A 23,163-nucleotide genomic window follows, 5' to 3' on the forward strand; every position below is an offset into this window, starting at 1 on the left:
TGTATCTAAAAAGTCATTGTCAAACCCAAAGTCATCTAGATTTTCCCCTATGTAGAATCTTTTGGGTTTTGCTTTTTACATTTAGGTCTATGATCCACTTTGAGTTAATTTCTGTGAAAGGTGTAAGCTCTGTGTCTAGATTCATCTTTTTGCATCAGTTGTTCCAGCAACATAGAAAGACTATCTTTTCTCCATTGAATTGTCCTTGCTGCTCTGTCAAAAATCAGTTGACTGGCTGGGCACACTGGCTCATGCTTGTAATCCTAGCACTCTGGGAGGCTGAGGCAGGAGGATTGCTTGAGGTCAGGAGTCCGAGACCAGCCTGAGCAAGAGTGAGACCCTGTCGCTACAAAAATAGAAAAATTAGGCCGGCGCGGTGGCTCACGCCTGTAATCCTAGCCCTCTGGGAGGCCGAGGTGGGTGGATCACTCGAGGTCAGGAGTTCAAGACCAGCCTGAGCGAGACTCCGTCTCTACTAAAAATAGAAATAAATTATCTGGACAACTAAAAGTATATATAGAAAAAATTAGCCGGGCATGGTGGCACATGCCTGTAGTCCCAGCTACTCGGGAGGCTGAGGCAGTAGGATCGCTTAAGCCCAGGAGTTTGAGGTTGCTGTGAGCTAGGCTGACGCCACAGCACTCACTCTAGCCCGGGCAACAAAGCAAGACTCTGTCTCAAAAAAAAAAAAAAGAAAAGAAAAGAAAAATTAGCCAGGCGTGGTAGCACATGCCTGTAGTCCCAGCTACTCCAGACGCTACGGCAGGAGGATCGCTTGAACACAGGAGTTTTGAGGTTACAGTGAGCTATGATGATGCCATTGCACTCTAGCCCTGACAACAGAGCAAGATCCTGTCCCCCCCTCAAAAAAAAAAAAAATCAGTTGACTCATTTCTGTGGTTCTATTTCTGAGCTCTCTATTCTGTTTCACTGATCTATTTGTTTATTTTTTCACCAATACCACACTGTCTTGATTAGACCTGAAGTCAGGTAGTATTTCTTCTTTTTCTTCTTCAGCATTGTGTTGGCTATCTGGGTCCTTTGCCTTTCCACATAAACTTGAGAGTCGGTTTGTTAATATCCACAAAATAACTTGCTGGGATTTTGATGGGGATTGCATTGAATGTATAATATATCAAAAAGGGAAGAACCAACATCTTAACAATATTGAGTCTTCCTGTCTATGGACATAGACTATCTCTCTATTTATTTAGATCTTTTATTTCTTTTATCAAAGTTTTGTAGTTTTCGTCCTACAGATCTTCTACATATTTTGTTAGGTTTGTATGTAAATATTTCTCTCTTCCTCCCTCTCTCTTGCTTTTAATTTCAAATTCCAATTGTTCATTGTTGATATATAGGAAAACAATTGACTTTTGTATGTTAATTTTGTATCCTGCAACCTTGTTATTATTAGAATCACTTATTATTTCTAGGAGGAGGTTGTGGGGTTTGCTTTTTGGTGGTGTGTGTTTTTTTGTTTTGTTTTGTTTTGGTTTTTGTTTGTCAATTTATTGGGATTTCCTACATAGCTAATTATGTCATCTGCAAATAGCAAAAGTTCGATTTCTTCTTTACCAATCTGTACACCTTTTATTTCCTTTTCTTTATTATTGCATTACATAGGACTTCCAGAACAATGTTAAATAAGAGTAGTGAGAAGGACATCCTTGCTTTCCTCCCAATCTCAGAGGGAATGCATCCAGTTTCTCACAATTAAGTATAATGTTAGCTGTAGGATTTTTTGTAGGTGTTCTTTAGCAAGTTGAGGAAGTTCCTCCTCTTCCTAGTTTGCTAAGAGTTTTGTCATGATGAGAGTTGGATTTTGTCAAATGCTTTTTCTTTATCTATTGATATCATGTGATTTTTCTTCTTTAGCCTGTTGATGTGATGGATCACATTAATTGATTTTTGAAGGATGAACTATCCTTGCATACCTAGTATAAATCTTACTTGTTCAGTCTATCATCCTTTGTATACATGGTTGGATTCAATTTGCTAATATTTTGTGATGAATTTCTGCCTCTATGTTCATGAGAGATATTGGTCTATAGTTGTCCTTTCTTGTATTGTCCTTGTCTAGTTTTAGTATTAGGGTAATGCTGGCCTCCCAGAATGAGTTACGAAGTGTTCCCTCTACTTCAGTTTTCTAGAAGTGATTGTAGAGAATTGTATTAATTTCTCCTTTAAATATTTGGCAGAATTCACTAATGAAATCATCTGGGCCTGGTGTCTTGTGTTTGTTTGTTTTTGTTTTTGTTTTGTTTTTGGAAGGTTATCAATTGTTGATTCAATTTCTTTCGTAGACATAGGGCTATCTTCATTTGTTAATTTTCTCTATTGATTTTCTGTTTTTGATTTCATTCATTGCTGTTCTAATTTTTATTAATTATTTTCCTCTGCTTGCTTTAGGCTTACATTGCTCTTCTTTCTCTAGTTTCCTGAGGTGAAAGCTTAGATTATTAATTTGAGATCTGTCTCTTTTCTTAGATATGCATTCAATGCTATACATTTCCCTCTAAGCACTGCTTTCATTATATCTCACAAATTTTGATAAGTTATACTTTCATTTTCATTTAGTTTAAAATATTTTTAATTCCTCCCAAGACTTCTTCTTTGACCTATGTGTTATTTAGAAGTACATTGTTTAATCTCCGAATATTTGGGGGTTTTCTAGCTACCTTTCTGCTATTGATTTCTACAATAGGTTAATTCCATTAAGAACTGACACATACTTTGTGTGATTTCTATTCTTTCAAGTTAGTTAGTGTGTTCCACGTGAGCTTGAGACTGTGTATTCTGCTGTTTTTGGATGAAGTATTCTATAAATGTCAATTAGATCCAGTTGATCGATGGTGCTGGTCAGTTCAGCTATGTCCTTACTGACTTTCTTCCTGCTGGATCTGTCAATTACTGATAAAGGGATGTTGAAACCTACATCTATAATCGTGGATTTGTCTATTTCTCCTTGCAATTCTATTAATTTTTGACTCACATATTTTGACACTTTGTTGTTAGGTGCATTCACATTAAGTATTATTATACTTTCTTGAAAAGATGACTCCCTTATCATTATCTAATGCCCTTTTTATCCCTGATAATTTTCTTTGTTCTGAAGTCTGCTTGTCTGAAATTAATATGCTATTCCAGCTTTCTTTTTTTTATTACAGAAATAAATTTTTTGTTGTTTCTTATCTTTTTTAAAATTTCAAAATATTAAGGGGGTACAAATGCTTTAGGGTACATGGATCATTTTTGTAATGTTTGCATCCCAGTTATAGGTATGCCCATCACTCAAATAGTTTTCATATTACCCATTAGGTTGGTTTAATTTCCCTCCCCACTGCCTCCTCCATCTTTCTTTTGATTAATGTTAGCATGCCATATATTTCTCCATTCCTTTACATTTAACCTATCTGTATCTCTATATTTAAAGTGGGTTTCTTGTAGACAATATATACTTGGCTCTTGTTTTGTTTTTATCCACTCTGTTGATCTCTGTCTTTTAATTGGTACATTTAGACCATTTATTTAAAGTTATTATTTATGTAGTTTGATTAATATCTACCATATTTGTAACTATTTTCTATTCATTGTACTTGTTCTTTGTTTTTTGGTTTGTTTTTGTTGTTGTTCATCTTCGACTCTTTTTCTGCCTTCTCTGGTTTTAATTGAGCATTTTATATGATCCCATTTTCTCTCCTCAGCATATTAATTATACTTCTTTTTAATGTATTTTTAGTGATTACCTTAGGGCTTGCAATATACACTGCAACCAATCTAAGTCCACTTTCAAATAATACTCTACTACTTCATGGGTAATACACAGGTACCTTATAACAGAGTATTCTTAATTTCTCCCTCTCATCCCTTACAACATTGCTATTACACATTTCACTTATCCATAAGCTATAATCACCTGATACTTTGCTGCTATTATTATTTTGAATAGTTATCCTCAACTTGATAAAGAATATCTACCCAAACCCCTACAGCTACTCACAGAATTCAGGAAAGAACTTTACTTACTATTACTGGTTTATTATAAAGGATACAACTCAGAAACAGCCAAGTGGAAAAGATGCATAGGGCAAAGCATGGGGAAAGGGGCATTGAGCTTTCATGCCCTCTCTAGGTGCACCACCATCCCTGCACCTTGCTGTGTTCACCAGCCTGAAGCTCTTCAAATACTGTTGTTCAGGGATTTTTATGGAGCTTTCCTCATGTAGGCATGATTGACTATTAACTTAATATCTAGTCTCTCTCTCTTCCTGGGAAGTCTGTGAGGGAATGGGGCTGGAAGTTCTAGGCTTCACTGACAATGAGCCTTGGTCTTTTTATGACCAGCCCTCATCCCAAAGCTATCCAGGGGCCCACTAAGAGTAGCCCCATTAGAGCTCCTATCATCTTTATCATTCGGGAAAATACAGAGGATTTAGGAGCTTTACATCAGCAATCAGGATGAAGACCAAATACCTTTCTATGATAACACAGAACCCTGAGCAGATTGATCACAGTGATTTTAAATCCTGGTCTGATAATTCCAAATTCTCTGTTATATCTGAGTTTTATTCTTAAGGTTGCTTTGTCTTTTCAAATTGTGGGGGGTTTTTTCCTGCTTTTTAGTATGTCTTGTAATTTTCTGTTAAAGCTAGACGTAATATATCAGGTACTAGGAGCTGAGGTAAATAGTCCTTTAGTGTGAGGTGTTAAGTTCTCTGGCTAAGAGTTAGGCTCTGTTTAATGTTTGCTGTAGCTGTAAGTGTCAGAGGCTTTAGTTTTATCTAGTGTCCTCATTTTTGTCTCCCCATTGTCTTTGGGTTTTCCTAGAAGTGCCTTCTTAAATGGAGTTGTAATCCACTGTTCTTATCCTGGAGTCCTGTTGATATGGTAGTAAGATATTGAGAAAAGGAAACACTCCATAACCTTATGATTAAATCTCAGATTTTTTTCTTTAACGGGCCTGTCTCTGGGCTGTTACCTCCAGAGGAGTTTCTTTTGTCTTTTTCCTCTAATTTTGACAGATGGAAAGAGTAGAGAGGGTTCAATTGTCTAATTGTCCTTCTGCTAGGTTAGATTAGGCTCTAGTAAAGTATTAATAATTTCCCTTGGGGACAGGTTTTAGTTACAGAACACTCTGGGCATATTTCAAAATGTTTATTTTTCCCCGTCCCCTGGCTAAACAGAAGAGAAATTTTCTGTGGTCTTCACCATGAGAACCTGGCAGGACTCCTTGGAGTAAAACTGAAGAAAGTGGGGGATATCCCATGAAGACTGGGCCAATAGGAGTTTTTAACTCTCAAGCTAGTCCATGCTCAGTCTCCAGTAATTAGTCAATTACAGTTTATGTTTTCCTATGACTTAGAGGCTTCTGGTCCCTGCAAACTATGATTCTCTGCATTTGTCTCTTTCCACTTTGGGGGGTTGCAGTTTGCCCTGTGACTCAGTTTACTGATGGAAACAAGAAGAGCCATCAATTTTTAGTTAATTCAGCTTTTCTCCTGTTGCTGGAGTGGAGTGACAACTTCCAAGCTCTTTGCATTGGAGTGGGCTGTATTTGTTTTTAAAAATATTTTTCCTGATTATGTAAGGAAAAGTTTACTGTAGAACATTTGGAAAGGGGGAAGAAAGAAAATACAAGTCACCTACCATTGCCCAATCTGCAATAAATCATAGTTATTAATAACATTTTGATATACTTTTATTTTTAATGTATATATTTATATAAAAGGGTAGATGCAGTGTAGCCAGTACATTTGTATTGGCTTTCCCCCCATTTTCAGAGGCTATTTCTGCAAATTCTCTAAAACTGTTGCTGAAAATGTTTTCAGTGTTGGGTGTTTTTTGTAAGAAATAGGATCCTGGATGAGTTACCCTCAGATCTTACGAGGCTGATGGAAATTCTGCCAACGGTTACTTGAGAGGCAGGCCTGGGACTTTCCCTTTATGATCACCCTGTGCCTAGCCTACAAAGGAGGATCAGCAGATGTTAGTTGATTTCATGGATAAAAAATTTCCTTTTTTTCCATCTACAAAAAGGATGACACATCCTCCTCCCCTCTTTCCTCAGAGGTCAGAAAGCTGAAGTAAAGATGAATGCTCATTTAGGATAACCGTGGTGGTTGGTGTATTTTTTTCTCTTCTCCTTCAAAAAGATTTTAACATTCCCATTTTAGTAGCTGTGATGTTTTAGAATATACATACATTTTACTGAAAGCTACCTTATATTCTATTTTGGAAATCGACACGGTATAAATAATAGGTAAACAAACTACTGAAGAGTGATCTTTCTTCCCCACCTACCCCGAAACACGTGGATTGGTGGAGGGGATGGGGGAGGATAGGAATCTGGAGGAAAGACCCACAGAGAAGACAGGAGAATGATATTTACAACATTTACTTAATAGTGGGCATTTTTACCTCTGTTTTATTGATTGAAGAATTATGATCAGAGAGGTTTATATGACTAATAACTGGGGGAGCCAGCACAGAACCCATTCACTCTTTCATTCATTCACTTATTTGTTCGACATATTTTTGAGCGTCTTCTAAGTGTCAGCCCCTAAGGATGCTGCAGTAAACAAAACAGCCAAAAGCCTTTATCTCTTCCCCTGTGGTGCTCTCTAGGTGGAGGCAGCCTTTGTTTAGGAGCAGACGATCTGCACCAGACCCTAGTAAATTACCAGACGAGGCATCCCCGCCCCGCCCCCGGCTTGGCCCCGCCCCCGCTCTGACCCCGCCCCCGGCCCGGCCCTCGGTTCCGCGTCCGCGCTCCCGGAGCGAAACTCGCAGGCCGGCGCTCGGCGCGCACCCGCGCTGCAGACTGTGGTCCCCGCGGGAGAGGATCCCCGCCGGAGAGGCAGGCGCGTTCCGAGCGCAGTCCGTGGGCCGTCCACGGCCGCGCCGCCCGACGGGCCGCCACAGTGAGCATCCCGACCGCGAGCGCCGGAGCCCGGTGCCGAGGGGCGGCCGCGGAGCGCGGCTCGGGAGGTGGGCCTGAGGCCAGCATCTCCGAGGGGAGCCGCGGGGCGAAACTGCAAAGGTAACGGGGTTGGGGGTGGCGAGGACCCGGGGAGGGGACCGCTGGGGCAGCAGACAGTGGAGCAAACGCCGCCTCCTTGCAGCGGGTTCCCGGAATCCTCCTCCCTTTCCTCTCGGACTCCTCCCCCGCCTGCCTTCCCTCCGGTCTTGGGGACGTCGGCCGTGCGCCGCTGCCCCTCTCCGGTGCCCACCTCCTAGCGACCCCCTGCGCTGCGGGCGGTCTAAGGGCGCCCTCTGGCTCTCCCCACGCGGCCGCTGGCGGGCGGGCTGCCCTCGGCCCTGTGCGGCGGCCTCCTTTCCGCGCCCCTGCCGGGGACCGGCAGTTATTTGCACCCAGGCCTGGGCCCCCCAACCCCCACGTCACCAGGGATGCCTGGGACACCTGGACACTTGCCACAGCACGATGTGAGTCGTGAAATTTGAAGGCTGTCAAACTCCTCCGGATCCACCCCGCCTTGCAAAACTGGGTTACCCGCCCGGGCCTCGGGTTCGGGGTCTCCGTCCCGCCCCCCTTGAGAGCTCCCCGGGATTAACCGTCTCTCCTTCCCGCGTGGGAGAGAGGCCACGGAAGGGCAGCCGGGGCTGAAGTGTCCCACATCCGTCCAGATCTACCGCTGGGAAGCTGGGGTGGGGGCATTGGGAAGGGGTGAGGGAATGTGGCCGCGGGGACAGAGGTGGGGACTCCTTTCAGGGTCGGGAGGGATGAGATGTTGAGAAGATATTCGGCGCTTGAGTTTCAACCCTGAGCAAATCAATCCGTTACACGCAGTAGCAAGTTGGCTCCATCGACCCATTTGTTTGGCTAGCGATGATTTTATTGAGAAACTCTGGATATCTCACCGCCTTTTTCTTTTAATATTTGTTTGACCCTTGTTTTGTTTGGCAAGAGGTCTTAGAAACTAGCATAACATGCTTGAGCATCAGGTCACAGCAAGACCGTGGTGGGAGATGGGAGGTACTGGGGTTGGCCCCAGGAGACCAGGAGTTCCCCCCACACCCGCAAGAAGTCATGTGAACTGACCCAGGGGCTAAGTCCCAGGACTTAACAAAGTTTCTAAGTATCCTGTCCACCCACCCCAATCCTGTGCAGGCTTGGGTGGGGGGAGTCGCGGGGATGGGGGGTGCGGGGTGCGTGGAACAGAAGCCATATCAAAATCTTCCCCAAGAAGAAAAATGTCTGATAAACTTTCCTAGCAATGTGGGCATGATTGGTAATGTTTGATCTGTTTGTCTGAGAAAATGGCTTGAACTTTTAAGTCCTATAGTTCGAAAGTTGTTTCTCAATTTTAGATCGTCAAAAATCTGCATGACTTATTATTCTTACCTGTATTTCCTCTAAAGTTTCTCATGTATTTATTTAAAAGTTAAAGACAATCTGCCTGAAATTTGGTTCCTGTGATATGACAAACGGTACAGTCTTAGAAGTGAAACATTTATTAAAATACATATTCCGTCGTTCATACTCGCCCACTCAGAGCCACAATGGACTCATTTTCATGTTACATTTATGAACCTTCAAACTGTTGAAGAGTCAGTGGCATGTACATTCTTTGATTATCAAATATTTTATCAAAACTAAAACTCAACCTGAAATGCCATTGAGTATGAGATAACTTTCATTTTATGTAACCAAGTAAGAAAAAGCACTGTCAACCACGCTATGCCACGCCACTGCACAAAACAAAGCATTCTGATTTCAGAAATGCTCACATGTGAAAAGGAAAAGCGCATTTCATAACTGTGAAGTATTGGTGAGCAGGAGCAGAGCTTGCCAGCACCTTCCTTTGGAAGAGTGAAAGGGGTGGTATGTAATTCAGGGAAGAGGAAAGGAAAAGCAGGTAGGCAGAGGAGGTTGGCTGACTTAAGGGTAGGGAGAGGTAATGAAAACAAAAGAGGAAAAAAGAGATTTATGTAGGATGGGGAGGAGTTCGGAGCCACTCAAAATTTTCCCCAGAGCCAGCAGAAAATGAGGACAGTCAGTTACCGCACACGACAGGGCTTTATTAACACAAACTGGTACCTGGAGATACCTCCTTAAACATTGTCGTTGGTTTTTGTTTGTCTGTTTTTAATAATCAGGTTTTTTTAAATGCATTTAAAATTTAAGTGTGTCCCTACCACTAGAAACTATACTGGCAAATTATCAAAAATCTTGAAAATTCTCCCTAGCAAATAGGAAAGAAGCAGTGTGTGTCTCACCATAGTTAGCTTTTTCCATTTCTGACAAAAGTGCACAGGCTCTTTGTGTGGGCAGAGGTGAGCAAAAGGGGAAGTCACCAGGCAGGGACAGTCTGCCCCAGAATCAGGAAACCACCCAAAGCCCAAAGGATTGATTACACCTCCCGCCTCCCCTAGAGGTAGTGAGCCTGCCTTGAAGACACTTCACAGATCTCCCAGGAGACAGCAGGGCCCAGGTTTTCTGACAAAGACCGATCTCTCCCTGTCCCTCTCCTTCTTCATGGCAGCACCAACCCTTTGGGCTAGAGAATCTGCCCAGGCTTTACAGAACAAACTGGAAGCAGGAACAGGTGTCAAAGCAAAGTCAAGATTTCATTCCAAGGCCGGGCGCGGTGGCTCACGCCTGTAATCCTAGCACTCTGGGAGGCCGAGGCAGGTGGATCGCTCGAGGTCAGGAGTTTGAGACCAGTCTGAACAAGAGTGAGACCTCGTCTCTACCAATAATAGAAAGAAATTATCTGGCCAACTAAAATATATATAGAAAAAATTAGCCGGGCATGGTGGCGCATGCTTGTAGTCCCAGCTACCTGGGAGGCTGAGGCAGTAGGATCGCTTGAGCCCAGGAGTTTGAGGTTGCTGTGAGCTAGGCTGATGCCACGGCACTCACTCTAGCCCAGGCAACAAAGTGAGACTGTGTCTCAAAAAAATAAATAAATAAATAAAAAGATTTAATTCCACTGTTTCAGTAGGAAGTGACTAAAGCCGTCTGAGTACCAGCAAGGTGAACAGAAATGGTGGGGGGCAGAGAGGGGGGAGGAAAAGGAAAGGAAAGGGCAACATAGCCTGCAAGGAGTCTACTAGAAAGAAAGTATTACTCTTGGAACAGAAGAAATACCTTACAATTGCCTCACACCCTACAACAACTTGATAAAAATATGAATGAATTCAATAAAATACACTGAAAGATGAGAAAATTTTAAAATGGAGATGAAAAGGGAGTTTGCAGACCTAAGGGAATAAATTGAAGACCAATCCGCCCCCCCCCCGACCCACACATAACCCAATCAGAAGAAATACGTTAGAGCAAAGAACAGAATAAATACTGCTGAAAATAAAAATACTAGAGGAAAGGCTTGATTGAAGCCCAGTGAATACAGATGAAAAGAGGCAAAGAGTAAGTCAACCTTCTGCCTGCAGATGCTGCGGAGGAAGCATCCTTAAAATCTCCGTTTTCCCACTGCCGTCCAGTCTAAGCCAGTCTCCTGAGGAGCCAGAACGGCTGCGAAAGCTCTTCATCCACGGAGGTTGAGCTTTGAAACGACCGAAGGAATCTGAGGAGCAATGGGGGATGCTCACGGACGGTGTGGTATGAGAGATACAAACCTCACGCGCTCCAGGGGCTTTGGGTTTGTCGCATACGCCACTGTGGAGGAGGTGGGCGCACAAGGTGGATGGAAGAGTTGTGGAACCAAAGAGAGCTGTCTCCAAAGAAGATTCTCAACACCAGGTGCCCACTTCCCTGTGAAAAAGGTCTTTGTTGGTGGCATTAAAGAAGATATTAAAGAACATCACGTAAGAGATTATTTTGAACAGGATGGGAAAATCGAAGTGATTCAAATTATGACTGACGGAGGCAGTGGCAAGAAGAGGGGCTTTGCTTTTGTAACCTTTGATCATGATTCTGTGGATAAGATTGTCATCCAGAATTACCATCCCACGGATGGCCACAACTGCGAAGTAGGGAAAGCCCTGTCAAAGCAAGAGAGGGCTGGTGTTCCGTCCAGCCAAAGAGGTCGAAGTGGTTCTGGAAACTTTGGTGGTGGTTGTGGTGGGAGTGACAACTTTGGCTGTGGAGGAAGCTTCAGTGGTTGTGGTGGCTTTGGTGGCAGCCACGGTGGCGGTGTACATGGTGGCAGTGAGGATGGGTACAATGGATTTGGTAATGATGGAAGCCATTTTGGGGTGGAAGCTACAATGATTTTGGCAGTTAAATAATCAGTCTTCAAATTTTGGACCCATGAAGGGAGGAAATTTTGGAAGCAGAAGCTCTGGCTCCGATGGTGGTGGAGGCCAATACTTTGCCAAACCACAAAACCAAGGTGGCTATGGTGGTTCCAGTAACAGCAGTAGCTATGGCAGTGGCAGAAGGTTTTAATTACTCCCAGGAAACAAAGCTTAGCAGGAAAGGAGAGCCAGAGAAGTGACAGGGAAGCTACAGGTTACCACAGATTTGTGAACTTAGCCAAGCACAGTGGTGGCAGGGCCTAGCTGCTACAAAGAAGACATGTTTTAGACAATACTCGTGTATGGGTAAAAAACTTGAGGATTGTATTTGTGACTAATTGTATAACAGGTTATTTTGGTTTCCGTTCCATGGAAAGGGCAAAGCATTCCAACAAAGGGTTTTAATGTAGATTTTTTTTTTTTGCATCCATGCTGTTGATTGCTAAATGTAATAGTCTGATCATGACGCTGAATAAATGTGTCTTTTTTTTTTTAATGTGCTGTGTAAAGTTAGTCTACTCTGAAGCTATTTTGGTAAACTTCCCCAAAGCTGTGAAGATAGAATTCCTCAGAGTGATGCCAGTTCTGTTTGAAATTCATTTACAACCTGCTTGGGTGGAGAAGCCATTGTCTTCAGAAACCTTGGTGTTTCTGAACTAGGTTACTGTTGTCACCTGAAGTTCACCATTAAAAGGGGTCATCCAAGAAAATCATGGAATTATTGGTTATAAAGATGATTGTTGGCATATCCTATGCAGTATATCTAAATTGAATAATGGTACCAGATAAAATTATAGATGGGAATGAAGCTTGTGTATCAACCACTATCATGTGTAATTAATAAACGATTTAATTCTCTTGAAAAAAAAAGAAGTCAATTAAAAAACAATCTGATGGAAGACAGAAAAAAACGCAATCAAGCATTAGGATAATTGGAATCCCTGAGGTAGAGAAACCAACAAACGGGGCAGACAATGCGAATAAAGATAGGACAAAAGAAATCTTATTGAAAAGAAGAAAAAATGGTCTGTAGGCCAAAAGAACATGCAATGGTCCAGAAAATTTCACATGGGAATTCTCAAGCACTAAGATATCTTAAATGATTTAAATTCAAAGAAAAAGAATTATTTAGGAATCCAAGAAGAAAAAGTAAAGGAGAGAAAAAAAAAACCCCAAGCTGGCTTCAGACTTCAATGCAGTGCTAAATGCCAGAATATAATGGTTGAGGGAAAAGTTCTAAGGGAAAGAAACCTTTCCCAAGGGAGTATTTTAACCAGAAAAACAAAGGTCAGCACCCATGAGTTCTTTCTGGAAAAAAAAAACTGCTGGATAACAAAATCCAGGAAACAGCAAATTAAGGAAATAGCAATTTTTAATAGCAAATTAAAATTTTTTTCCAGAAATGGAAAAAGCTAAGTATGGTGGGACCCAGTTTGCTTCTTTCCTATTTATTAGGGAAAATAATTTTAATCAATCAAAATAAAGAACTTAAGAGTGAAGAAATGGTAAAACAACAACAAAAACCCAACTGTTGTTGAGTATTCTATTTAAATGGAGAATAAATACAAAACATCTATGGAAATTGTGGATAGAATAGAATGTGATTATTATAAATCTAGACCAAAAAAATATAGCAAAAATAAATAAGGAAGTAGGGAAGAAGATGGAAGGAAATATGAGAATGCACATATTCTCTTCGTCCAAAGCATGGATCGGTAAATATGGTTTAAAATTAAAAGGTGCTGTATGAATATATAGTCCTCCAACTTCCTAATGTCTTTTATAAATGTTTCTTTAAACCTTAGAGGGATATTGTAGGAAGTTATACTTTCTTATGGCCGCAAAAAATTAAATTTCAACAATTCCCTCGGCTTTATTTTAGTTTTTTCCCATGTAAAATTAAATTCAGACAGAAACACTGTGTGTGCTTGTGCATGTACGTGCATGCTTATACATAGAAAACTCTGGGATTGTTTACCTAACGCTAATAATGGTTAACATCTGGATATTGGGGTTTTTACTTTTATACATTATTTTAATTTCTTTAAATGAGCATGTAGAAGAATTTTTACAGAAACAAGAAAGATATATGAAAAATAAACTAGAAACAAATATGACAAGCTGTGTAACAGTGATTGATGCTGGACGGTACTTTTTTGTATTTTTTTTATTTCCAGAAAAATGGTATGTAATTTTATTTGTATAACATTTCTGAATCCAGTTCATTCATTACTCATTGACTTCTTGGCAGTGTGCATCAGGCTATGGCAGATAGAAGAAAAGACAGTTGTGCTCTCTACTCGGGGACTCTGAGGCAGCGAGTTCCTCGAGGGTTGTCTGTCTGTTTAGGAGGAATTGGAATTCAGAGAATCACTTCACCTAGTCCATCCACTTGAGCTGGGCCTTGAAAATTGGTAGTGTGTGTTTGAGTGTAAATGGCAAGGAGACCTCCCAGGTAGGAAATCTGGGAAGAGCAGGGGGTGATCTGTCACCTGGAGCTTGGCACACGTGTGGGAGAGTAACTCCAGGGAAAACTGGAGAGGCTGGTAGCATTGAATTTAACCTGAGCGCTGGGTACAAGGAGCTGGGGGTCAGGCAACAGTAAGCTACAGGCTGGGCTGGCTACATAATTTGCAGGGTCTACCCAAAGCAAAATAAAAATGTGGGACTTACTCATTTAAAAAGCAGAAAAATTACCACTAAAGGTACTAAAATATAAAACTTTTTCTTTTATTCCACTGTCTTTCTCTCTCTGAGCTTGTCATGTTTTCTTAATGTGCTGTTGAATGTCATTCTAAGTAAAAAAATAACAACTTCAATTATTAAGCATGAATTTTACAATTCTTTACATCATGCAAAGCCAGATTTAAATGCTAATATAAGGGCATTTAATTTGTATGAGGAATCACCGAATTACACAATTAGTATTTTATAGCACATCTTGAGAGATTCACTGGAACCAGCCAGAAGAAGCAAACTCAAGCCCCGCTCAGGAAGGTTGCAAAGAGGAAGAAAAGGTCCCCCCTACCACAGGCACAGAGCCACCCAAAGGAGCGCTCCTTCAGGCACAAGAATACTGAGGGGCTAATGCAGATCCCCACAGATGCCTGGGGCCCCTCTGCCGGGGAGACTCTAGGCATGCAGGCACTTGCGCCTACTTCCAGGCATCCCCTTCCTGCTCGCTGCCCCTCACTTCAGCCTGCAATGAGCTCTGGGGAAGTCAAGCCTTGCATCTCCCCTTCCCAAGCACCCACCATCCCAACCCACAACATACTGGCCACATCCAAGAGTCTTTAAACCTCTCCGGATATGCTGGGTACCTGAATCAAGGGTGACCTAGAGACTCATCCCCACTAGACCCAACCTGCAACCAGCTGCCCCCTGGCTCTAGTCCTTGGGTCAGGGCTAGAGCACCAACCCTGACCTCCCCAGCACCCGCACCAGGAGGGCTTCATTGGAACATTGGGACTCTTTGCCAGTGTGACCTAGTTGACGCCCCACACAAAAAGCAGCAGCAGTCGTGGAGCATAGAGAGAAGCCAGGCAGGGCCTGGGACTCCCATTGTGCAAGGGATGGGAGCAGGCCCAGTGTGCACTGAGGCTCCATTGGCCCAACAGACTCCACTAACAAAACACACATTGAAAGATAAAACGGTTAAGAATTTCAAGACAGCCACAGGAGAACTTTAAGCCAAGGTTGGGACCCTTCTGCCTGCAGGGCCCTGGGGGCCAGAGGCCAGCCCTGGCTACAGAGATGAGACTAACAAGCCACGCTTTAGGAAGACTGATCTATTTATAGTCAGAGAGTTTTAAGGAGCCTCCTTAACAATTCAGGCGGGATGCCAAGATGGGAAATTAGATTTTCCAAGCAAGCAATAGTTCTCAGACATCTAGTTCAATGTGGAGGGTGGCTCACCAAGGGAAGTGGTCATCCCCTCGCCCAGAGGGGGTGGGTGGGACTTTTAAGAATGAGAGAGTGTGTGTGTATGTGTGTGTATATGTGTGGGTTTTCCTGGCTACTGAGGGGACTGAGTGTTCCTGCAGATACATAACAAAGGTGAAGATGTGCCACCATCAGAAAAACCTGAGGGACTAGAGGCCACAGGTTGGGGCAGGCGGAGTGGCATTTGTGCCATCTAGGTGTGCTCAGGATCTCGGGAAAGGTTCACAGCCATGCGGCCCCTCTGCCGTGGAGTGATTGTGGGAGATGACGTCACATACCAAGATACCTCATCAGAGTTTCTAAATGGGTGCAGTATTATGGGATAAGCTGCCTGGATATCTCATGGGTAGAGGAGTCTGTGGCAGGGATGAAAATTTTAGCTTGGAATCTCTTGGATTTCTCTACCAGAATACCCTAGATGAGACCTGTTACTATGACTGTCAGGAGAACTTTTAAAATTAAGTTGTTTTTAGTTTGAACTCAATCTGCTATTTCATGGTCTTTTTCCATTTTGATGATATTGCCCCAGGGGTTGAAGGGACAGAAGAATACCCAGAATCTACAGAGCTTAGTCACTTGGATGGGGACAAAAGGTCTGAGGGAGAGAAGGAACAAGACCAATCGGTGCTTCTTAAAATTCTTGATGAATTTCTTTCTTACCTTGGAGTAAAGAAGATTTTCTATGACTCAAAATCCAGAAGTAAGAAAAAAAAAAAAAACAACCTTTAAATCTGAACTCATAAAACTCAGAAACTTCCAACTGGTATAAAATCAAAAGATGTGATTCGTATCACCAAGTTTCCCTCATACTTAAAAGAAACTCCTGCAATCTAATAAAAGCCACAACTCAATAGAAAAATGGGCAAAGGCACATTTTAACTTCCTGTTAACAGGCAGTTAACAGGAAAGGAAATACAAATAGTACTTAAACATATGAAAAAGTGCTAGATCTCACTCAGAATAAGAGAAATCCAAATTAATATTAATGTGAAGACAATTTTTCATTTATGAATTTGAGAAAAATCTAAGAGCTTGATGATACGTTTGTAATTTTGGTTTCTGGGGAGAACCACACACTGCAGGTGTTTATGTAAATTGGTACAGCCCCAAGGGCAGGCAGCGTGGCAGTTTCTATCCAAGTTACAGATGCATAGCCCCACTGCAAGGTCTCTTCTGTGTGCCCCTGCAGATGACACTCTCCCTTCCCTTCCACAGCCTTTACCCTGGGATCCCATCTTGTACAGGTACAACCCCAGACTCCCGCCCTGTGGCTTCTGGTTGTGTTCAGCCAGTCGGGAGCCCCAAATGAGAGAAGGGAGAGAGGCAGTGATGGATACCTGTTCTTTAGCCCCCTCCCAGCATGGTCCCCTTGGGCTGGCTGTGTCCTGTGGACTCATGTCACAGCTCCTCACACAGGATTCTCTCCATTAAAATTCCAGTATTGGCACCTTTTCTTTTCCTCTCAAGCCCAGAGTGGTAGGTAACAGCCCCCACTGTTGTGAGCTCGAAGTACTACACCTCCCTTTCGGTTTGCCTGCAGCCTGCTCGCACATTTGCATTATAAGTACAGTCATACACCACAAAACAATGTTTTGGGCAAGGTTGGACCACATATGCAACAAGGGTCACATAAGATTATAATAACATATTTTTACTGTACCTTTTCTATGTTTAGATACACAAATACTTACCATTGTGTTCCAATTGCCTACAGTATTCAGTACAGTAACAAGCTGTACAGGTGTGTAGCCTAGGAACAGCAGGCTATAATGTAGCCTAGGTGTGTAGTAGGCTATACCATCTAGGTTTATGTAAGTACATGCTATGATATTTACACAATGATGAAATTGCCTAACCACGCATTTCTCCCAATCTTTTCCTATTGTTAAGTGACTGTGAAGGTGGTCCTTCAATTAAAGTCTATCCTAACTTGAATGTGCTGTTTCCTGCTGGAACCCTAACTGATATGCCCTTTGTCTAGCAATCCTACTTCTGGAAATTTTTCTACATGAAGACTTGCATGTGTGCAAAATGATTCATATTTAAGAGAATTCCTCGCAGAAAAAATTGGAAACAATTCAAATGTCCATCATAGGAGACTAGTTATATAAATGAGGCTATGTCCATAGAGTAGAACACTATATGCAACTGTTTAAAAAACAGAAGCAAAGAAATTCTTTTTGTTGGAAAGATCTCCCAGATGTATTTTTAAGTGGAAAAATCAAGCCAAAACAGAGACTGGACATGCTATCTCTTGTCTAAAAGAGAAGGAAATTAGAAACAAATATATATTTTTGCTCATGCACAAAGACAATCTGAAGGATTTACAAAAAAAAAAAAAACCTACAAAAAACAAAAACCAAATAAAAGTAGTTTTCTAAAGGAAGCAAGACTTTTCACTATTTACTTTATTGTATGCTTAAAATTTTTGAACCAAATGATGGTTACCTGTTCAAAAGTTAAATTTAAAATTTCTCCCTGACTAGGGAGAGGTTTGGGCCCAGAAGCTGAGACAAAGCTGCTTAAATAAATGGGGTGAATGGTCCAGTTCCTGGAGCCAAGAATTTTGCTATTTCTGCTGGTCTTTCATTATCTTAACTTTTCCCCCATTTTGATCTTTGCAATTTAATTAGACACTTGAGAATTTTGATCGCTTCATGTTGATTTCCTTTCAGATGTAAGAAGTAAAGAAAGGACTTAAAAAATAACAAAGATGCTTTTGAGCCACAATGCCTCAGCCATCAGATCACTTAATTTGATTCTCATGGGTAAGTGCTACTTTTTATCTTTGCTCTTGTGGGAGCAAGCCTGTGACGTCATCATCACCGAGAGCCCCGCTGGGAAACAGCAAACCGATTTCCCTGACTCAAGGACCCAGTGTCAGCTGCCCAATGTCAGGAGTTAAAGGAAAGTAGATAGGAAACCTGTGCTAGTGGTTTGGATTCAATATGGATTTCTGCCCTACTGTTAATTTTAGGAAAACAAACAAATAAACAAGAGTGACCTAAGGCTCAATAATGATAGGGACTATCTTGTATATAATTTGAAGAATGATTTCTTTTCACGCCCTTTCTGCCTCCCTCACCTTTGGTAATGTCTTTACCTTTAAAGTTTATTAATTAGCAACATGCTTATTCATATTCTGAAAATTTTTCTGGATGGGTAACTGCTTCTCTGGGCACTCCTTTAACCAGCCCAACTATTTAAAAAACAAAAACAAGGAAATTCTTTTTGGTGTAAAGATCTCCCAAATACGTATTGTTTTTTTTAATTTCAAAATATTAATTAATGAGAACAAGTGTTTTTGTTACATGGATAACTTATATAATGCTTAAGTCAGGGCTTTTGGTGTACCTGTTACCAGAATAGTGTTCATTGTACCCAAAAGGTAAGTTTTTATCCCACACCCACCCATCTCCCCTCCCCCCTTCTTGATTTCTCATATCCTTTATATCACTTTGTGCTGTGTATACCCATCTATTAGCTCCCACTTATTACTGAGAACATATGGTGTTCGGTTTTCCATTCCTGAGATATTCACTTAGGATAATGGTCTCCAATTCCATCCACATTGCTGCAAATGACATTATCTCATTCCTTTTTATGGCTGAGTAGTACTCCATTGTGTGTGTTTTGTGTGTGTGTGTGTTAATATATATCACATTTTCTTTATCTACTCATGAATTGGAGGACATTTAGGTTGATTCCACATCTTTGCAATTGTGAATTGTTCTGTGATAAACATTTGAGTGCAGGTATCTTTTTGATTCAATGACTTATTTTCCTTTGGCTAGATACCCAGCAGTGGGATTGCTGGATCTACATTTATTTCTTTGAGGAATCTCCATTCTGTTTTCCATCATGGTTGTACTGACTTACAGTCCCACCAACAGTGTATAAGCGTTCCTTTCTCTCTGCATCCACACCAGCATCTATTGTTTTTTGACTTTTTAATAATGGCCATTTTGATAGAGGTAAAGTGGCATCTTATTGTAGTTTTAATTTGCATTTCCCTGATGATTAGTGATGTTGAGCATTTTTTCATACGTTTGCTGGCCATTTAACTATCTTCTTTTGAAAAACTTATGCTCATGTCTTTTGCCCACTTTCTGATGGAGTTGTTTGGTTTTTTCTTGCTGATTTATCTGAGTTCTTTATAGATTCTGGATATTAGTCCTTTGTTGGATGCATAGTTTGTGAATATTTTCTTCCATTCCATAGGTTGTCTATTCACTCTGTTGATTATTTCCTTTGCTATGCAGAAGCTTTTTAATTTAATTAAATCCTATTTATTTATTTTTGTTGTTACTGTATTTGCTTTTGGGATTTTAGTCATAAATTCTTTGCCTAGGCCCATGTCAAGAAGAGTTTTTCCTACATTTTCTTCTACAATTTTTATAGTTTAATGCCTTATATTTAAGTCTTTAATCCATCTTGAATTAATTTTTGTATATGGTGAGAGACAGGGGTCATGTTTCATTTTTCTGCATGTAGCTATCCACTTTGCCCAGCACCATTTATTGAAGAGGGCTTTATTTCCCCAGTATATGTTGTTGTCTGCTTTGTTGAAGATCAGTTGGTTGTAGGTAGATGGTTTTATTTCTGGGTTCTATATTCTGTTCCACTGGTCTATGTCTATACTTTTATACCAGTACCATGCTGTTTTGGTTACTATACCTTTGTAGTATAATTTGAAGCCATGTAATGTGATACTTCCAGATTTGTTGTTTTTACTTAAGATTGCTTTGGTTATTCAGAGTCTTTTTTGGTTCCTAATGGAGCTTAGGATTATTTTTTATGGAATTGTGAAACATGACACTGGTGTTTTGATGGGGATTGCATTGAATCTGTAAATCACTTTGGGCAGTATGGACATTTTAATGATGTTGATTCTACTAATCCACAAGCACGGGATGTTTTTCCCATTTGTTTGTGTCATCTGTGATTTCTTTCATCAGTATTTTATAGTTTTCCTCATAGAGGTCTTTAACCTCTTTTGTTAAGAGTTTTTCTAGATATTTTATTTTCTTTGTAGCTATTGTGAATGGCACTGAGTCCTTGATTTGATTCTCCACTTGACTGTTGTTAGTATATAGTAATGCTACTGATTTGTGTACATTGATTTTGTAGCCTGAGACTTTGCTGAATTTATTTGTCAATTCCAGGTGTCTTTTGGTGGAGTCTCTAGGGTTTTCTAGATACAAGATCATATCATCAGCAAACAGAGATAGTTTGACCTCCTCTTTCATGATTTGGATGCCTTTTATTTCTTTCTCTTGCGTGATTGCTCTGGCTAGGACTTCTAATACTACGTTGAATAGAAGTGGTGACAGTGGGCACCCTTGTCTTGTTCCAGTTCTTAGGGAGAATGTTTTCAACTTCTTCCCATTCAGTATGATGTTGGCTGTGGGTTTGTCATATATGGCTTTTACAATTTTAAGGTATTTTCCTTCTATGCCTCATTGGTTGAGGGTTTTTATCCTGAAAGTGTGCTAGATTTTATCAAATGCTTCTTCTGCACTATTGAAATGATCATGTTCCCAAATATATTTTAAGTGGAAACCACAGGGTAGAACAGGGTCTGTACATGCTTGTTGTTGGCGCCAGCTCCAAAATGGACCTTATTTTGGATCTACTTAGGACATAATCCTTAGACCATGTGCTGCTGTTACTCCTGGCAAGTAAGAACCATTTACTTGAGGTTTTTTTTACACAAAAAAGTCTCAATCCAATATTAATACATGTCTCTGTGTAAGAGAATCCCAGACTTAGAGTAACAATTATTTAAGTTGAGCCCAGAGAAAACTTTGTTGCTTCTCTAACATGTTTTTCTTCCTCCTAGTGTTCATCAGCCTAGTGTTTGGTGTTTTATGTGATTTGCCTGGTAAGAGATTTTCTTGGCTTAACTAAATTTTGTATAAGGGTCAAAGTGTTGGGGCAACCATTCATAAGTGTAAAATATGAGAAATTTGATGTCTGACCTCACATCTGTTGCCTATTTTATTGAGATCCTTTCTCTGTAAAAGGAGCTAAAATGAGCCTACTCAGGTTTTCACATTTGTCTCACAAAACCACTGTAAGAAATTAGCACTAGGCCGGGCGCGGTGGCTCACGCCTGTAATCCCAGCACTCTGGGAGGCCAAGGCGGGTGGATCGCTCGAGGTCAGGAGTTCGAGACCAGCCTGAGCAAGAGTGAGACCCCGTCTCTACTAAAAATAGAAAGAAATTATCTGGCCAACTAAGAATATATATAGAAAAAATTAGCCGGGCATAGTGGCGCATGCCTGTAGTCCCAGCTACTTGGGAGGCTGAGGCAGTAGGATTGCTTGAGCCCAGGAGTTTGAGGTTGCTGTGAGCTAGGCTGACGCCACGGCACTCACTCTAGCCTGGGCAACAGAGCAAGACTCTGTCTCCAAAAAAAAAAAAAGAAAGAAAGAAAGAAATTAGCACTAGAGATCGTTTTAAACCCCCTTGAAAGACTATTCAAACTCTTAATAATGAGGAGACACAGACTATGCCAAACAAAAAATGATCCAGAAATAATTTCTCTTTAATTTACATTCTTCCACCTATTGATTCTAGATAAATGGAAATAATTTTTTTAACTAAACTTCTTGCCTACGTATATAAATCTGTCCACAAAATTTCACTAAACATTAAGTATGTATCTGGCCTTGTGCTAAGCATTGGGGGCTGAAGAGTTGGCAATTAAGAAGCAAAGGCCCTTCTGTCCCAACTAATATCTGGATTGAGCAATGCCCAGAACTCTGGAACAAAATGGGTCCCAATGATCAATACAAGTTCTACTTAGTAAATGTGGATTATAGCAAACTCAAGAAAGAAAGTCCAGACTTCTAAACAAAAAGTTTCACTATAAAGCTGCTTATAAGTTCTTTGAGAAGCCATCTGCACAATTTTCTACTTTACCAGGAAATATTTCTTCTCTAAATGCATGAAATCATGTTGATGTATTGTGTTGGGGATTACACTGACTAATAAATATCTGAAAATTGGGGGGAAATAAAAAAGGAGCAAAGTCCTGGGACCTAACCCCAGGAAACTTAGATGACCTTTAAAAATATAACCATGTAAGGCAGGACTTACATGGTTGACAAGTATAGCTTTGAGTCTCGTTTGCCACTGCCACTTCCCAGCTGCATAACACTGTGTAACCCAACACGATTTCACAGTCTGTAAAATGGGTCTATTAGTAGTGCCTACTTCAGCATTGTTGTAGGGCTTAAATGCCTGGGAAGAGCCTGTCTGGGAACACATTAAACTCCCCTCTACTCTGTGATGGGAAAATAAGTACAGTAGGGAATCCAGAAGAAGAAAATCTTGCAGTGGTTGAGCTGCTTAAGAAGTACTTCATGAAGGAGCTGGGAACTGAGTTGAAAGAACTGGATGTGGAGGGAAAGGGGAAGTACACCATGTGGGTCAGGATGGCCTGGGTTATTTTGGTTCAGTGACCCACAGAAGGAGAGTAATGATAATCGAAGAAGCCCTTCTGTCCAAATTCTGTTTACGCAACACTGAGTTCCTATTTCCCAGGCTTGCCTGCCCTGACAATGTGTTGCTTTTTAATTAACTGTATTATTAATAGTTCATTTCCCATGTCCAGCAGACTTCCTGTTTCTAAGACCTAGGGCTCTCCAGAGGGCTTCTCTGCTGTAGATGTGAGCCGTAGATCCCAACAGATGATTGAACAGTGGGCAGAATACAACCTTGGGCTGTACGTTTTAATGTGTTTTTCTCCTTCTCTTCTCTTTAGATTCTTCAAATGAACCTTGCGATTTAAAAATAACATTACAAAATTTCCGGTCAATCTTATCATGGGAATTTAAAAACCATTCTGTTGTACCAACTCACTATACATCATTGTACACAGTCATGAGGTTGGTTTGACATTTAATTTTTCTGTTGGTAAACATATTATCATTCTATTATGTGGGGCATGGGGGAAGAGGTGATATCTCACTCTCTCTCTCTCTCTCTCTC

General features: G+C 41.0%; 1 protein-coding gene and 1 pseudogene across 5 annotated transcripts in view; both read left to right on the forward strand.

Moving 5' to 3' along the window:
* The first annotated feature begins 6,752 nt into the window (after positions 1-6,752).
* On the forward strand, positions 6,753-11,452 carry LOC123620268 (annotated as a pseudogene).
* Positions 6,953-23,163, forward strand: part of IFNAR2 (interferon alpha and beta receptor subunit 2) — a 34,685-nt gene continuing 18,474 nt past the window's right edge. For 4 of the 5 annotated variants that reach the window (XM_045540562.1, XM_045540564.1, XM_045540567.1 and 1 more), the window contains exons 1-4: positions 6,953-7,042; positions 17,841-17,933; positions 21,008-21,049; positions 22,937-23,060. In XM_045540562.1, coding sequence (XP_045396518.1) covers positions 17,879-17,933; positions 21,008-21,049; positions 22,937-23,060 — 221 coding nt within the window. In that variant the 5' untranslated portion in view covers positions 6,953-7,042; positions 17,841-17,878. Of the gene's footprint in view, positions 7,043-7,291; positions 7,447-17,840; positions 17,934-21,007; positions 21,050-22,936; positions 23,061-23,163 lie in introns of those variants that run through there. The other variant, XM_045540563.1, reaches the window with a different exon arrangement.

Source organism: Lemur catta, chromosome 1 (assembly GCF_020740605.2).
Source record: "Lemur catta isolate mLemCat1 chromosome 1, mLemCat1.pri, whole genome shotgun sequence".
NCBI classification, from domain to species: Eukaryota; Metazoa; Chordata; class Mammalia; order Primates; family Lemuridae; genus Lemur; species Lemur catta.